This window comes from Phragmites australis, chromosome 9, assembly GCF_958298935.1.
Source record: "Phragmites australis chromosome 9, lpPhrAust1.1, whole genome shotgun sequence".
In the NCBI taxonomy this organism is placed as follows: domain Eukaryota; kingdom Viridiplantae; phylum Streptophyta; class Magnoliopsida; order Poales; family Poaceae; genus Phragmites; species Phragmites australis.
Window position 1 is genome coordinate 782,658 of NC_084929.1, and position 18,015 is coordinate 800,672.

Below are 18,015 nucleotides of genomic sequence, written 5' to 3' on the forward strand. Positions count from 1 at the left end.
AATTTACTTAATCATGTGGCAGTTTCCTTGCTAGCATCCAAATACATAATCATTGGAGTCGGGTTATTTATATATACCCATTATGTATGTGAGTACCTTTGTACTCACGCTACTCTTTCAGGTACTACTGGCGAGGAAGAGCTAGTATTTGGCTACTTTACGCCCGCCGACGTTGGTGGCGGGAATGAGTAGGCAACTACTCGGGTGACGTTATTTTAAAGTGGAGCCTAAGGGCATATAACTCCACCTACACTTTGTTGTTCATAGTTTTTGTCTTCCGTTGCATGGTTTCTTTTGTTGTCTAGGAGTTGACCTATTTTATTGTCCTCCTAGCTCTCTTTTGCTACAAATTGTTGTAAATTGTTAATACTTAAGAACTTATAATATAATACTAATTACTTGCTCTTTATTAAGTTTTGTTATGATGGTATATGTTGGACAGACGTGTGTTCCGATTTTGGACATAAAACACATACCGGGACTACCAAAATGATACTATAGTTAATCAATGTAGTCATGATTATACAAATGATCGACTTAATAATTAATTAGAATACTATTTGAATGATTCACCATAGTTGCCATTTTGGAGGAGGTCATTCTGGGATCCACAAGAAGGGAGATGAGAAAGAATGATGGAAATATTTTTTCTAAAGGGTATTAATAGAAGCTCAGCCACTTCAATTACTAATTTCTCCATAGTGCAATAGAAGAGAGGAAAGTGATGGAGAATTCTAGGAACAGAATGGAAGAAGATAAGTTGTTTACTCTTAAATTTTATAGAAGGGCTAAGGGTTTGTGCTTCAAGTGTGGTACTAAGTGGGGTCCTCAACATGTATGTTCTTCTACTGTTCCATTATATGTTGTAGAAGAGTTATGGTAGATGATTTTAGATTCAGGCCATCATAATACCAAATCTGTCAACACTGAAGAATCTGATTATGGGGAAGGCCTGATGGCAGTATTTGCACAGGCAGTTTCTGGAACTGAATAAAAAAGGACCATGAAGTTGCTTGGGTTAATACAAAAGCAGGAAGTTATGCTTGTTGGTTCTGGAAGATCAAACAACTTTGTCAGTGAGGCATTGGCTGTTAATATTAAAGGATGGAAAGAGTTGAATACTCCCTTAAAGGTGAAAGTGGCCAATGGAGGTATAGTTCTTTGTATCTATGAAATTCCTGATTGTGAGTAGTGGGTCCAAGGGTTTTCCTTCTCCTCCACTTTGAAGATTTTCCCTCTTTAATGTTATGACATTATTCTTGGGATGGACCGGTTAGAAAGGCATAGTCCTGTGAGCATTGACTAAATAGGTAAGTGGATATCCTTCCATTATAGAGGAATTGACATAAAACTACAAGACATTTCAGCCACCTCTTTACACCGTTACTCCATTGATGATAATACTTTGCTGAAATTAGAAAGGAATGATGATATATGGTGTGTAGTTCAACTCTATTCTATGAAGGTCTTAGATATTAAGGAAGAATTACTTGTTGGAATCAAGACTTTGATAAGACAAATTACTGATATTTTTGAAGAGCCTACAAGATTACCACCTAGTAGATCCTTTGAGCACACTATTCCTTTACTTCCTGGTGCTTAGCCATTCAAATTGAGGCCATATAGGTACAACTCTAAAAAAAAGATGAAAAAGAAAAACAGATAAAGGAATTACTCCAAAGTGGCATGATCCAAGCTAGCTCGAGTCCTTTTGCTTCTCTTGCATTATTAGTTAAGAAGAAGGGTGGAGATTGGAGACTCTGTGTTGATTATAGGAGGCTTAATGCCCTAACTGTGAAAAATAAGTATCCTCTTCCCATAATAGATGAACTTGCTAGAGCTAAATGGTTCACTTCATTGGATTTGAGAGCTAGTTTTCATCAAATTTTGATAGAAGTAGAAGATCAGTATAAAACATCTTTCCTGACACAATGGCCAATATCGGTACAAAGTTATGCCTTATGGTTTAACTAGAGCCCCAGGCACCTTTCAGAGTGCTATGAATTCTTCTCTAGCTCCACTGCTTAGAAAGAGTGTCATTGTTTTCATGGATGACATACTCATATATAGCAAGAATTGGAAGGATCGTCTGACACATATACAACAAGTGTTTGGAGTCTTAAGAGAACAATAATTCAAGGTTAAATTGTCCAAATGTACCTTTGGTCAGTAGAAATTGAGCTATATGGGACATGTTATTAGTGTGGAGGTTGTAGCCACTGATCTTACCAAAATTGAGAATATACAACAGTGGCCAACTCCTACTGATGTCAAGGAACTAAGAAGTTTCCTTGGACTGGCTGGATATTACAGAAAATTTGTCAAGAATTTTGGCCTCATTAGCAAACCTTTGATCAACTTATTAAGGAAGGGGGAGATTTTTGTGTAGACTTCATGTGCTCAAGAAGCTTTTCAGGCACTCAAACAAGCTCTTGTCACTGCTCCTGTCTTGGTCTTGCTTGATTTAAGTTAACCTTTCTCAATTGAGACAGATGCTTCTTACAAAGGGCTTGGGGCAGTTTTGCAACAAAATTGTCATCATGTGGCATTTATCAGTAAAGCTCTTAGCCCAAGAAATCAAGGACCATCGACTTATGAGAAGAAATGCCTTGCTATTCGATTTGCAGTAGACCACTAGAGGTCTTACTTGCAACAAACTAAGTTTATCATTTATATAGATCACAAAAGTTTGATGCATATCGATGATCAAAGTCTTGCTACTCCTTGGTAGCACAAGGCATTGTCGAAGCTCATGGGTTTACAGTACATAATCTGCTATAAAAAGAGAAAGGGCAATAGGGTAGCTGATAAATTATCAAGGCTAAACCCTTAATCTAACTCTGAATTTCTGATGGTGTCAATGCTCAACCTTTTTGGTTATCTGAAGTGGTAGAGGGATACCACAAGGATGCAAAGGCTACCCAGCTCCTTACTGAACTATCAATCAACCCATCTCAAGGAAACTTCAAACTACTCAATGGAATCATAAGGTACAAAGACAGAATATGGGCTGGTAACAATACCACAATACAACAGAAAGTTATTCAAGCTCTTCACACCAGTGCTGTAGGTGGCCACTCAGAGTTTTTGGCTACATACCAGAGGAACAAATCCCTCTTTGCATGGCAACATATGAAGAAAATGGTCAAGAAATTTGTAGAACAATGTGTTGTTTGTCAGCAAGCCAAAAGTAAGAGAATTGCTTACCCATGACTATTACAACCCCTTCCTGTCCCTGAACAAGCATGGCAAGTAATCACCATGGACTTCATTGAAGGTCTTCCATCTTCCTCTCGTTACAATTGTATAATGGTTGTAGTAGACACATTCTCTAAGTATTCTCATTTCATTGCTCTAGCACATCCTTTCACTGTCCTGAAAGTTGCCATAACATTCATCAACAATGTCTACAAATTACATGGTCTCCCTCAAGTGATCATCACTAACAGGGATAAGATTTATACCAACTCCTTGTGACAAGAGTTATTCAGATTATCTGACACCAAACTACACATGAGCACATCCTACCATCCTCAAACCGATGGTTAGACCGAAAGAGTCAATATTCAATGTTTAGAAACCTACTTGAGATGCTTTGTTCATGCTTGCCTTCACAAATGGTCTCAATGGTCGCCTCTTGCTGAATTCTAGTATAATACTTGCTACTATTCTACATTGGGTAAGACTCCTTTTCAAGTTTTGTATGGGCAGGAGCCAAGGCATATGGGCATTGACAGAGTTGAAGCATTTTCAATCCCAGATTTAAACCTTTGGCTCAAAGAACGTCATCTCATGGCCAAGCTCATCCAACATCACATGTCTCGAGCTCAGAATAGAATGAAAATGCAAGCTAACAAAAAGAGGATTGAGATCTTTTGCAGTGGGTGATTTTGTTTACCTCAAACTTCAACCATATGTTCAGTCCTCTGTGGCCAATAGATCCAATCATAAGTTATCGTTCATGTATTTTGACCCATATCAAGTGGAAGCCAAGGTGGGCGCTGTGGCTTATCGCCTCAATTTACCTGCTTCAAGCACTGTGCACCTAGTCTTCCATGTATCTCAGTTGAAAAGAGCAGTGGGTTCTTCTGTCAAGATATGTGACACTCTCCCAGCTGCTTCACATCAATATCAGGTACCTGAAGCCATTCTCAATCACCGTTCGCACAAATGTGGTTATTATCGTGTATTTTCATAGATTCTTATTCGTTGAATCGGTTAGTCGGACTCAATGGCTACTTGGGAGGATGAGCACCTACTTCGACGAGAGTTCCCAGCAACACCGGCTTGGGGTCAAGCCGACACTCAAGGAAGGGAGACTGTCAGAGGAGCACACACCTGCTTGCCAGACAGCAGCAGGATGACGTCAGAAGAAGCAAGCGACAACTCTGAAGAAGCTGGCGTGGCTGAAGAGAAGAGTATTCGTGGGTCAACGAGTGCTGAGAAGCCTAGAAAGACCCGGAAGCCCAACTGGAAGGTTACATGCCCAGAGTAGTGGCTCTACACATTTGGGCCCATGAGGCTTGTAAAGCCAGACGCGCAATAGTATAGATGGCTTCTTCTTCTTGGGGAAAGGGGAGGCGAGAAGAGACAAAAAGTTGACGGCGAGCTTGGCTCGTGCGTGGTGGCTGGAACTTCGCCGGAATACATATAATGAAATATACAGTACATCGATTAGGTTTGTAACAGGGGAGGAGCAGCTTGGCTTGCCCTGGGGGAGGAAGAAGAGGAGATGCATGGGGCGGCCCATGGGCCTGCATTGCAGTTCTAGCCTTTGGAAGAAGAAGATCCTACCTGGTGCCTTGCCTCTTGCCTTAATCTACTCCCGTGTTGATTGATTCATACTAAAGCAAAGAAAAAAAAAATGTTCCATTTTGGTTCCTTGCTTGCAGCCACCATTTCGGAACAACAACAACAACAACAATAAAAAGGAAGTTCCTTGCTTCTGCCTTGTAGTACTACCACATCCTAGCAGAGAAGAGCGAGAGCAGTCAGTCAGATTGGTGTTCTTGAAGGAAGCAGAGAGAGAGAGATGCCTAACATGGGAGTAGGAGTTGATGTCGTCTGGCTGGGGTCGCGGTGGCCCAACAGCATCGGGGTGGCCATTGACATGAGCGGCCCCTTGCTGAACCGCGCAGTCCACGGCTTCCTCAAAGTCGGCGCCGTTGCCGCTTGCAAGGTGGCCGCCGAGGACGCATTCGAGTGGCTCAGCTCAGGTAGGGTAGATATAGCTGCCGCTCCCTCCAATTCGTCCTCCTTCTCTTTCTCTCTCTTGAACGATATATCCATCGTCCTGCTCTGCATCTGCATCCATTTCCTTAATTTCTTTGTTCATCAATTCCTTTTCCTTTAATTTCTTGGTTCGATTCTTTGCAGGGGCTGATTCAAAGCACAAGCACGCGGTAAGTATATATGCATCTCCACAACGCACGCTTGCTTGCTTGCTTCTCAACACCATGATCATACCATACTCGTAGTCGTTTGTATCGTACTTCGCTGAATATCGATCTATATATATGCATGCAGCTGAAGAGAATGTGCAATGAGGGTGCATATTGGGGTAACTACCGCTGTTTCAGACTCAATAAATGCATTGCATTGCCATCAATCCTTTCTTGATCGTCCATTCTTCTTTTGTACGTTCATGCTCTCACGTACTGACTGATCAGATCAGATCAGATACTGTATGTTTCTTCGACAAATGAAATTGAATATGCAGGTGCTGTTGCTGGAGTTTATGAGGCCACGGCGCACGGAGTGGAACAGATCCGAGGTCGCAGTGACTGGGTAACGGATACTCCAATGTCTTTTGTTCGGCGTCCCTGGTGTTCTGTTAATCTTCAGTTTGCTGTTGTTTGGTACTCGATGGTGCAGAAGAATGCGCTGATCGGAGGCGCCTTAACCGGAGCTCTCATCTCTGCTGCCACTGCCACTGCCGGCAGCAGCAACGACAAGCAGAGAGGCAAGGTGATCAAGGATGCCATCGCCGGCGGAGCCGTTGCAACGGCTGTTGAGTTCATCAACCGCCGCAGTCGCGTCGATTTGGTCCCCATTACATCTGGCGATGCCAATGAAATTGCCACCACCTGGGAACGCCAAGACGCCACTGATGCGGGCCGAGGAACTCGGCAAGCGAGCAAGGATTCAGATCCAGTAGCCTTTGAATGGGACAGGCCGGCCCGGCCTGTTTTAGGAAAAGGTGTTCTTCCTTCTTCATCAGAAGAAGAAAAAGGAGGAGAAGGAAAACGGGGGGAAGAAGATTCCTAGAGAAGAGTGCTCGGCCGCACAGCTTGTTGTATTGTATCCAATAAAATTATTGTATGCGGTAACACGTATACTGACAAAACCCTGGCATCAAAGCGGATTTATCTTCTTCTTCTTGTTTGATTTCCAACTCACTTAGACCATCTCTTTTTTAGTTTTAGTTTTAGTTTTAGTTTTAGCTTGCTTGTCCGGCAGTAGCACGTCTACTAGCGGATTTAGCTTGCCTGCCTCGCTCACTCACACAACGCATGCTGCTCGCCTCACACTCACAGCCACAGTCACAAAGCTAGCCAGCTTGTTGTGCATGACATGGCAGTGTCACACAGCACAGCACAGCACGCGGCCGTCTGTTAGAAAATTAGCCATCAGCGGAAGCAACGGATGGATCTACCGAGATGATGCGTACGATCACAGACGACACCAGAGGCACGATATTTGTTAACGAGGTTCAGCCGAAGCCTACATCCTCGGGGCATGACTATGGGCGCTCCTCCCCAATTAGCAACACCAGTCGCTTCCCGGGGTTCCCGCAGACTCGCTGCCCCCTGCGAACCTGTCGCTATGTCGTCATGGTTACAAACAGCGACCCTCCTCTCATATTTATGAGGAGGCCTGAAGACAGGAGTCATACTAGGATTCCACTAGAGTCCTACTAGGATTCCACCATGTATCGCTAATACAACTCTAAGTCCTACACGTAACCAACTCCGTACAATTATTCGACACATATCCAACAAACTCCACCTTGGCGAATAATTTGCCATCTTGAAGCCGTCATGCGTGAACCTCCATGTACACCGGACTTTAGTTGTCACCTTTGCCGCTCAACGAGAGCTGCCCAATGAGTTTTACTCAGACTCACCGCCTTCCGGAGACTCTGCTATCCCTGCAACTTCAGACTCCATGACTCCACCTGCAACTGAGCACCTTTCTCTTCTATCAACACAGTCTCCTTGAGCGAAATCAGATTCCTCTTTGGCCTTGACACATGCCTGACTCCCCGAAGCACACAACTTCATTATAGATCTTGATTTTGATAGCACCTACTCTAACAGCATGGTAGCCCGCATCGTCACATAAGTAGATACAACCAGAATCACCAGACTTCATGAAGAAAACTGCTCCCTGATAGGTGTCACATGGAAAAAACCAACTGAATCCGACATCCACGCTCCCAATTGACTGCTTCTTGATACTAAGAACTTTACTGTTGCTTTCTGAGTCACACATAGAAATTGACACATTAGCATTACTCCATTACCTGACTGTTTAGGTTACGATTCTCTGACGTCTTACACCGTAGCCTCCTGCAGTCCCAGACCAACCAGATTACTCCAGTTGCAAGTAAAGATCTCCACAATCTATACTTCTTTCCAATTCAGCCCTTGAAGCTTCTTCACGCCCATCGATCCACACTTCAGAAATCCGTACGCGTACAACTCGAATCGATCCGTGTCCTTACTGATTTGGAAACACGCAAGCCCTCTCCAATGCCATCCTGCATCCTGAGCTCGTGCCATGTATTGCCACGCCACAAAAATAATCACCACCGGCCCTCACGCTTCTATGTTGTTGTTGCCAGTCTCATCATTTCTGCTACCCGCGGTATGACTGGCCTGTCGCCACCAGCCTGTCCGCCCTGCACCACGGTATGTTCACCCTCCAAGTGAACTGTCCGCCAGCCTTTCCTGGACCGTTTGCCATGTGCCCGCAAACTGTCCGACCACCACTGTCGAACTCTTATCAGTCGCTTTGTGCACCACAACCAAACACCATCGACAGCCCATGCTCATCACTGAGCACCGCAACACCGGCCTAAAGTTTGGCCAACCAGTCGATTGCCTCTCCTCCTCCACCTGTTGCAATATTCATCAGCGTCTCCGTAGTTTTTTTATTCTACCTCATGCATGCATGCATGCACCTCCATAGCAACTCACGCACATGCATCTTTTGCTTCAGTCTTGCCATGCGTCCTCGGCCCAGCCGCGCTGCACGCCCTCGAAGCCGCTCCACAAGTGCCCCTTGGTCGGCCGACAACAGGCCAGCTGTGCCCCTAGGCCGAACCGGCTCCATAGGATGACAAAAAACGGCCAGAACTCCAGCCGATCATGCCCTTGCAGCTGATCGATGCCTCCTGTATGCCTTCCGAGTGGATCACGGCCACATCAACCAGCCTCACCAAAGCACGTCACCAGCCACCAGGAGCTGCACAGCATGCATGCAAAAACTCACATTTTAAATCCAAGCAATAACACATGTGGGTCTCGTTCCCTATTCAACCAACATGCATGCAAGCTCGTAACCGTCAGCCTCGCTCCTCGCGTGAACGCACCACCAGACTGCATCGATCTGCCGTCAACTCCATTCAACTGCGCCATCCCCAGCAACCATCGTACACAGCCCGGTCTCCACGTCCGCGTGACCCAAGTGCCCGACCAGCCTCCGCGCGCCTCTCGTCCGAGCCAAACAGAACACGTGAGCGAGCAGAAGTCCGTTGCACAAGTCCAGATCGGACTCCAACGCATGCATCTTCTCGCCACAGACTCCCATCCTTCAGTATGCGTGCCATCATCGGCCGTCGGTACCTGTCGGGCACGTCGAACCAGCCGCCAACGCAGACACCTCACGCCGCACATCCTCGACTATTCGACAATGAGATCCAGCTAGCAATCATAGCCACTGTCGACCCTCACGTCGACCCGCCGCAACTGTTATGTGCATCGCCTATGCGCACCAGCCGCTGCCATGCTCTACCTTGCATCGTGTCCGTCCGCACCGCCTGTGCGTTGCACGACGCCTTGTAGAAGCATAATCCTCACGCCTCTGTGTAATCTTCCACGCACCGCCCCTAGATCCAATCCAACCATGGCTCTGGTACCACTTGTTAGAAAATTAGCCATCAGCGGAAGCAACGGATGGATCTACCGAGATGATGCGTACGATCACAGATGACACCAGAGGCACGATATTTGTTAACGAGGTCCAGCCGAAGCCTACATCCTCGGGGCATGACTATGGGCGCTCCTCCCCAATTAGCAACACCAGTCGCTTCCCGGGGTTCCCGCAGACTCGCTGCCCCCTGCGAACCTGTCGCTATGTCGTCATGGTTATAAACAGCGACCCTCCTCTCATATTTATGAGGAGGCCTGAAGACAGGAGTCCTACTAGGATTCCACCATGTATCGCTAATACAACTCTAAGTCCTACACGTAACCAACTCCGTACAATTATTCGACACATATCCAACACCGTCCATGGCCATGCATCCAGCAACGCACGGACCACACCCACACGGGAGGAGGAGGAGGAGGAGGAAGAAGGGGACGCTTTGTTTTGTCCGCGAGCTCTGAGCCTCTGATCGAGTAAGACTGTGACACTGGCTGACACGCGGGCCAGGCTGTGAGCCACGCGACGCCAAGGAAAGGAAAGGAGAAGAGGAGGCCAAGTAATCCATGGGGGCGCGCGCGGCTCACGAGAGGAGATGAGCTGTGAGTTGTCGTGCTAGTAGCAAACAAGGGGAAGCCCCCCGTTGGGAGGGGATCGCCATCGATTTCGTGGCTTCCCGGCCACTGCTACCCTCTTTTCCATTCTTTATCTTCTCCCTGGCCGGCCCGAGACGAGACGAGACGAGAGAGAGAGAGAAGGGGAGCTCGGGGTTCTGGAAGGGAGAGTCAGGGATAGATAAAAGAGAGCAGCAGACGAAGGGGAAGAAAGGATGCCCCGCGGCGGCTTCTCGGGGTCGCTCAGCTCGCCCAAGATCGACGTCGTCATCGACATGGGAAACCCCTTCCTCAACCGCACCGTCGACGGCTTCCTCAAGATCGGCGCGGTCGGTTTAATCTCCCTTCTTCAATCCCTTCCCTTCCCTTCCTCTGCCATTACTATGCCCGCGCATTAGGATTTAGAATACGATCGAGAATGTGGGTGCGTGACATCTAATCGATCCCTGCTGTTTCTTGGTATGTGAATCGATCAGGTTGGCGCTTGCAAGGTGGCCGCCGAGGAGACGTTTGAGTGCCTCAACAAAGGTGCTCCGCTTCCTCCTCCCGCTTTTTACTGCTCTTGTTAACCTCAATCATGCTGCGTTTGCTTAATTTTTTTCTAAGAAAATAAAAGAAATCCCGGCTGTGTCAGGAATCAAAACTCATGTTGTACTTAAAAGAGGGGAATGGGGTAGATGCTGTATTATTGCCTCATTGTGCAATACTGCTAATCTCTGTTCCACAACCTAGGGCCCTTGTTCTTGTTGTATGGAAAGTCGTAGTTTTTGTGGGACACGGCTCAGAGATAGAACTGCTTGCTCAGATAGATTAAAATCCTGGGAAAAATTTTCCAATACAAGGGAAAAGGGGGTGTGGTCTCTGCAATAAAGGATGCATACAATGAAACAGCGGAGCAAGCATAACCGATTACTACAGTTAGCCATGCCATGGGATGTCGTCTGCATAGTGGACATGCGGTCGTAATTCAACGACTGAAATGGTAGGTCCATTCCAATTTTCGCTAATGCCGGTTCGCTTTAGACAGACAAGTAAATTTTAGTTCTGAACAGAAGGCCGAAGCTTGTGCAGATGATCTTACCAAATAGCTCTTAACTTCAGTTATCCTCTTATCTTTTTGTTCTCTTGTTTTTTCTTCCTTGTCGTGTGATTTGTAACTTGTTAATATTCTTCTCTTAATGAAATACTAGCAGTCCTCCTATTACTTCAGAAGGAAAAAAATGAACTTTTTTTCTGAACGAAGAGTTCAGTTAACTTTGGGCCTTATCTGTTGTTGTGCACCTCTAGATACGCCCAATGGTGTTTAAATTGACTGTAATATTGTACTCCACTACTCCTTTTGCTTGCTGACAATGTTATCAGCAGCTAGGAATGTATGCTGCAATATTTCACTGGCAAGCAGGACAAGAAGCTCACAGAGTGCCCTTCTATGAACTCAGTGTAACAAAAATTTCTTTTGTTCCTTTGCAGGAGATGTTTCAAAGCACAAGCTTGAGCATGCAGTAAGTATTTCCACAATGCTTGTTTCACTTCACCTGGTTCTTCAATATTTCTAGCTTGATGCCCATTTTCACTTGGAGAACATATGGTGGTCCAGTTCGCCGTCAACCTTGCCAATTAGATAATTGTATAGTGGAAGTGCCTAAATGTTACTACATAAATATGGATGCCCTTAAATTATCCCCCATGGAGAATGGTTATCTCACTTAGTCACTTGAGATTACAAAAACATATTTTATGTAGTCACTTGAGATTACAAAAACATATTTTATGCATGCAACAAATCTCCAGTTATAGTTTCAATCCAATATGTTGCCGCAGATATTATGTGTAGCTCCCCAAGGTAGAAAAATTGAACTTAAACCCTGCACTTCTATTGCATAATTGCATCGTGCTTGTTCATATGTGAAAATTCAGTTGCCTTATTTACATTATAGTAATATATTTTGCTGAATATCTATGCAGCTGAAGAAAATGTGCAAGGAGGGTGCATATTGGGGTAACTGCTTGGCAATTTGTACCTCTTTTTTTTTTTTTGAACTCAAATGAATGCACTGGCATCAATCCATGATCCATTCTTCTTTTGTACTTCGCCTGATTCAGATGTTTCTTTGACAAAAATGCAGGTACTGTTGCTGGAGTTTATGTGGGCTTGGAGTATGGAGTGGAACGGATCCGTGGTCACAGTGACTGGGTATTAAATATCTGAGACTGAAATCATTTTCAAGATTCTTGCAGTGAATTGAACCCTGTGTGAAGGAAAACTTATTTGCCTGCCTTTCAGAAAAAAAGTTGGTCTGTCCACTTGAAATGTAGATCTTAAAACTATTTGGTTAAGATTCTTCTATAGGTAGTTCTCGAGAATATTTAGGATCTATATTGGCACTGGCATCTCATACGTCTGTATTCCTTTTACTTCAGTTTGCCTCCTTAACCAAAGATCAGATGTGTCTCACATTGTGCTAGTTATGTTACCGATTCCGATCCATCACAAGGTGGTTGATTTTTTGTTCGAGCCAGGAGGATATGCCCCGGCTTCAACTAAACAAATCATTATACAATATACCACAAAACAGCTGATTCTGTAGTCAGTTCATTCCTTGCGTGATTTTAGTCATTTTTGGTATCATGGTGTATGGTGCTCATTAATCTTCCTTCTCTTTTCTGGTACTCCTGCAGAAGAATGCAATGATCGGAGGTGCCTTAACTGGTGCGCTGATCTCTGCTGCCAGCAACCACCACAGAGACAAGGTCATCAAGGATGCCATCACCGGAGGCGCCGTTGCGACAGCCGTTGAGTTCATCAACTACCTTACCTAGTTCTGTAACTGCATTTGCAGTGCTATTACCGGACAATAAGAATAAGGACTTCTTCACTGAAGCCATGTTAAGTTCAATAAGCTACCTTCTTCAATCTTCGTCTCCTTGTCGGTACTTTTGCTTTGTGTGCATGTCCTGGGCAACCGTTTTTCGTTATCTTTGCTGTTTGCATTTATCACTGTGATTCTATGATGGTTTAACTGATGGAAAACATATATGCAAGTTGCAACAACTGGGGAGAAAGTCTTGTGTGCCATGATTGCTTATGGTATTGAATCTTCATGACAGGGAAATGCCTGAACTTTTCAAATGTTTTGTACATTGCTAGAAAGAGGGAAAACTGCAAAAACCCCCCCAAAAGTCACTTGGATTTTGACTTTCCCCCCCAAAAGTTATTTTGTTGCAAAAAACCCCCTAAAAGTTTGACTTTGTTGCAAAAAACCCCATAAAAATTTAAAAAACTAAAAAAATCATTCAAAAATTCTAAAAAAAACTAAAGACAATTCTAAGACCTTCTGTGAAATTTTTTTTCAAAAATAATATCCTTTGCATCATATTTCATGGAGAGGAAGTTTGGAAAAAAAAGATAAATGTGCAACTCATTTATTAACTCATGTTATTTTAACTTTTTCATGTCTACCATTATTTTTCCTACACAAATAATTGTTTAAGTAAACTAATAAAAGTGGTTTCACTAATTTTGGGGGTGTTATGGATTAGTTATGAATTAATCTATCTGTAACACATTTACTCAATCCTGCACGTTATAATAACTAATTCAAGATTTCATGTATTTTTACAAGATAGAGGATCATGTAAGAAGACTAAAAAATTTTGTTTCATGATTTTTGGATTAGTAAATAATTAACTATGCATTTAACTCGAATTAATAAATGAGTTGCAAGTTTTTCTTTTTTTTCAAACTTACTCTCCATGAAATGTGATGCAAAGGATATTATTTTTTAAAACAAATTTCACAAAAGGTCTTATAATTGTCTCTAGTTTTTTTTTAGAATTTTTTGTGATTTTTTAATTTTTTTTTGAATTTTTGGGGGTGTTTTTGCAACAAAATCAAACATTTGGGGGGTTTTTTGCAACAAAACAACTTTTGGGGGGGAAAGTCAAAATCCAAGTGACTTTTGGGGGGGTTTTTGCATTTATCCCCTAGAAAGAAGATGGCAATGATAATTCCCTGCAATTTCTAGGTCTCCAACTTCATCAGTGTCGGTGTTAAGAACAGTGAGTCCCCTCGTGGACGGTTTCACGCTGGTAAGATATCAGCAGGTGCTGTATACCATATTTGTCCGGAACCGTGGTCACCCCGCGCGACCAACCAACGACCACGCAACCAGACTCTCCGACCAAGCTCCGCGACCAGTCATCAGGTCACGGGAGTAAACCCCGTGACCAGTCTCCTCTGGTCGTGGGACAGGTATATGTCTAAACAGTTTAATCACAATAAATGCTTTTTCATTTGATTATTTTTCTTCACCAAGTTCTCTTTTTGGTCGTCTACGGCGTGATCGGCGCAGAGCTGCCGTGTCATGTCCTGTAGCATTTAATGCTATGGGAAGGCCTAACAGGTGTGGTAGGAGGTCTTTTGCAGGTGCGTAGGCGGCGCGTGGAGATGGGACAGGGCAATTCGGGCGATCGGGATGACGCAGACGGTAGAGCGATGGGACAGGCTCTGTAGCGCCGAAAAGTAAATGGGATACGTCTGCTCTTAGTAATGATGGGCCTAGTAGGAAGTTCTAGCTAGGTCTGGATCTATGTCCTGATTCACGTGTAAATTATCTCTCCTTCTGATGTATAAAGGGAGGAGTGTCAGGCTTGTAAAGAGATGGAAAAAAGAGAGGCCTGGAGAAGAAGAAGGCCGAGGAGAAGGTTTGGCAAGAATATCATCTGTAACCAACTTAGACTAAAGAAAAGAATACACAGGATGTAGGGCTATTACTCTAAGGGGGTTTGAATCTGGATAATCTTCGGTGTTCTTGAGTTGCACATACACAAATAGATTCAGCAGATGCATCCCGAACAAAGATCACGCACCCACTATCTAACATACTCCGAAATCACTGTCAGAAATTTACCCTCGACAATCAGATAATTTGGCTTAGTTTGGTGAAAGATTAATTATCATCATGATCAATCCGTCTATCTTATTGTCACCCCTAGTTGTACTCATAGGTTTTTTTTGGAATATTGTTTGATTCCATTGTCTAAAAAACCCCTAGTTGTACTTTTTTTTTCTCTCAGGTATGCGTATAGACTCTGTAAACTTTCAGAAATTATAGTCTTATGCTAAATGCACTGATCTTGATCTTTCATTCATTTGATTCTAAACGATAGCATATCACTAAAATGAAAAAGAAAACAAAATAAATGTAACACCCTACTTTACAACCAAGCCTATTTATTAAAAAAAAAGAAATTTTAACAGTATTTCCTCTATAGAGAGGTATAACTGACCACAAGAAATATCACAGGCAGGCAGAAACAGATATAACCAGCATATATATAGAGTCTGCCACGACGCTACCAGCGTCGTACCACAACACAAACAAAAACAAACGATGAACCATCAGACACACCACTTGTATACACCGGTTGAGCTATCGATATCGTGATAAGTTAGTGTGTGCAGCTACCGAGATCCATCCCCAAAATGCACGTCAACATCTAAACATACCTGTAAAGAAAACACGGGTGAGATTCAAAAATCTCAGCAAGTGAAAGGTACTTTAACAAAAAGCTATTTAGCCACAGTTGAATGTGTTAACAATTCTAAATAGAAACTAGTAATGAAACAGACCGCCAACACTAGGAGAAACAGTTATGACTAAGCAAGTCCAACGATAACATTAAACATTTTAACATTCGGTTGGTATAAGCCTTCAGAGCCGCATATATATCTATATACATGCTAACTAAAGGAAATAAGATTTGATATGAATAATTCATTGAATTTCACAAGAAGACATAACCATGCACATGACATGCTCTTCTCACCCTTACCCCTCCTCGGGTAACGTAAGGGTGTGCACCGTACCCCTCCTCGGGTGACATACGGTACTGTACCGGTACGGTCGCGGCCAGAAGACGACGACAAACTTCCAATGCATGAGACATATATGTATGACGTGCTTCAAGCATAACCAACATAACTTCCGGAATATGCTTGAGACTTAAAAAAAAACATTGCATACAACACTAATGCACAACTGCAGAATGGCATATCGTGCCTACTGCACTTCATAAATCAATCATCGAGTAAACTTCTGGAAACGTAAACAACATAGTACTCAGCCCAGAATCAGTCATTCAGATTAGATGAATGCACTGTAATTAAAGAATGTAGGCAACCCAATATTAGGTTAAAGCATAGTCATACAATACATTCACTTGCCTTTACCGACGATGAAGAAAATTCGATCAAGAACGTCCGGAAATAGTACCACCTGTACAGGCATACTATCAGAACTAAAACACATTTAAAACACATAAAATATGAAGCGTCAATTCTACGTCTGAAAACGTCACGTATACGCCTACATTCCGAAAAACTGAACATACAATTGTATCACATGAAATGATACACTATTTTCAATTCAGAGTCGAACTAAAATCTCACTAATTAGACTTCGCTCTGATGATCGAAATAAATACTTCGACTCGGATATCGTATATTCGAATCAATAATGATTATCGAAACGAAACAGACTATTGATCACATGAAATAATACGACAGGAATTGATTGATTTGATTTAATCAAATCACAAATATCCAGAAATTACCGAGAAATCGCCTTCGAAAGATTGACGACGAATCCGACGAAATCCCGAAATTTCCAACTTTTCCTTTTTTTTTCTTTTTTTTTTTCCTTTCTTCCTTCTTCTTTTTTTTTTCTTCTCTTTTCTTTTCTTTTCTCTTTCTTCCTTCTTCCTGCTCTTCGCTCGGCGCTGCTGGCTGCTTGCTTGCTCGCTCTTGCGGCTCTCACACGGTGATGCATGGCACGACGGCGGCGGCGCAGCGCGACAGCGGCGGCGCAGCGCACGCTGCAGCGGCGCGCAGGGGCGTCGGCGAGCAGCACGCACGGCGGCGAGCAGGCGGTGGTGCCGGCGGGCCGGCGGACAGCGAGTAGCAGTAGCGGCGCGGCGGCGGCGCGTAGCAGCTAGCAGCGCACGCACACACGCACGCGCCGGCGAGCAGTCCTGGCAGCAACGCGCAACGCACAGCAACGATACACAGAGAGAGACGAATGCGAGAAGTGTCTGGATGGATTGGGTTGAGGGCCGATCCATCCGGTACTTATCCTTTATTATTTTTTTTATTTTTATTTTTTTTAAAAACAACGAACGGTCTGGATTGATTGGGCTTTCTACGGGTCACAAAATGCCCGGAACGGACATATGAATAGCAAAACGGGTTCGTCTCGACCAGATGAACGCAACCATGGTCTCCGATCGTCCATACGAGCCACGGATCAAAAAGTAAAATTTCGGTCAAAACTCTCTGTTTTTTCTCAAAAAAAATTTGGTATTACATTCTCCCCCCCTTAAATGAATTCGTCCCCGAATTCTGCCGCTTCCATAGCATCTATGGAACAGAGGTAAAATATTTCAAAACTTATGACTCACCAGTCTCAAAGAGCTCAGGATACTCCTTGCGCATTTGTTTTTCGAATCCCCAAGTTGCTTCCCGTTCTGTTCGATTTGTCCAAATAACTCTCACAAACTTGATAGTCCTCCTCCTCATAACTCGCTCTGAGGAATCCAAAATACATACCATGTGACACTTTACGGTCAGATTTTTCTCTACCGTGATCGATTCAACATCAATGTTATGCTCAGGGTCTCTTAGATATTTTCTTAGCATAGAAACATGGAAGGCATTATGTACTCCACTCATTGAGTCTGATAACTCAAGACGGTATTCCAAACTGCCTAGTCGGTCTGTGATTAGAAAAGGACCAATGTATCTCGGGTTAAGCTTCCCAGAGATACCAAAACGTACAACACCTTTGGTTGGCGACACTCTGAGAAGAACATAGTCACCAACTGAAAATTCTAGGTCTCGTCTCCGGATATCTGCATAGCTCTTCTGTCGACTTTGAGCAGCCAACAGGTTCTGACATATTTGGTGCACCTTTTCCGATGTTTGCTGAACCATATCCGGACCAAGAAGTGATCTCTCTCCAACAAAATCCCAACACAAAGGGGAAACACACCTTCGGCCATACAGGGCCTCAAAAGGAGCCATCCGAATACTAGCTTAATAGCTATTATTATAAACAAACTCTGCTAAAACTGGGATACAAATTTGGAATCTCGGTCTGAAATGATCAACTTTGGCACGTTATGCAACCTCACTATTTCCTTAATATACAAAGGAGCCAACTCATGTGCCGAACTGGTTGTCTTCATTGGAATG

At 43.8% G+C, this 18,015-nt stretch overlaps 3 protein-coding genes across 5 annotated transcripts; 2 read left to right on the plus strand and 1 right to left on the minus strand.

The window, feature by feature from the left end:
- The first annotated feature begins 4,966 nt into the window (after positions 1–4,966).
- LOC133929736 (outer envelope pore protein 16, chloroplastic-like) lies at positions 4,967–6,341 on the plus strand. The gene is made up of 5 exons (XM_062376522.1): positions 4,967–5,216; positions 5,377–5,402; positions 5,527–5,560; positions 5,720–5,787; positions 5,875–6,341. Exons 1-5 carry the CDS (start codon positions 5,033–5,035, stop codon positions 6,265–6,267), a joined length of 705 nt encoding a protein of 234 aa, XP_062232506.1. The 5' UTR covers positions 4,967–5,032; the 3' UTR covers positions 6,268–6,341.
- Positions 6,342–9,668: 3,327 nt separating this feature from the next.
- LOC133928281 (outer envelope pore protein 16, chloroplastic-like) lies at positions 9,669–12,682 on the plus strand. The gene is made up of 6 exons (XM_062374539.1): positions 9,669–10,093; positions 10,241–10,292; positions 11,235–11,266; positions 11,730–11,763; positions 11,891–11,958; positions 12,444–12,682. The coding sequence occupies exons 1-6, from the start codon at positions 9,980–9,982 to the stop codon at positions 12,582–12,584; spliced, it is 441 nt and encodes a 146-aa protein (XP_062230523.1). The 5' UTR covers positions 9,669–9,979; the 3' UTR covers positions 12,585–12,682.
- A 2,401-nt stretch (positions 12,683–15,083) lies between these two features.
- On the minus strand, positions 15,084–17,266 carry LOC133928282 (uncharacterized). 3 transcript variants are annotated; one of them, XR_009911423.1, is made up of 3 exons: positions 16,380–16,933; positions 15,831–16,042; positions 15,084–15,273 (listed from the first exon to the last, which is right to left on the minus strand). XR_009911423.1 is itself a non-coding variant. In XM_062374541.1 (3 exons), exons 1-3 carry the CDS (start codon positions 16,884–16,886, stop codon positions 15,257–15,259), a joined length of 576 nt encoding a protein of 191 aa, XP_062230525.1. In that variant the 5' UTR covers positions 16,887–17,263; the 3' UTR covers positions 15,084–15,256. The 3 variants fall into 3 exon arrangements, 2 of the variants coding, with proteins under 2 accessions (XP_062230525.1, XP_062230524.1); XM_062374541.1 differs by having other exon boundaries at positions 15,991–16,042; positions 16,380–17,263; XM_062374540.1 differs by lacking the exon at positions 15,084–15,273 and having other exon boundaries at positions 15,294–15,862; positions 15,991–16,042; positions 16,380–17,266.
- Positions 17,267–18,015: the final 749 nt, after the last annotated feature.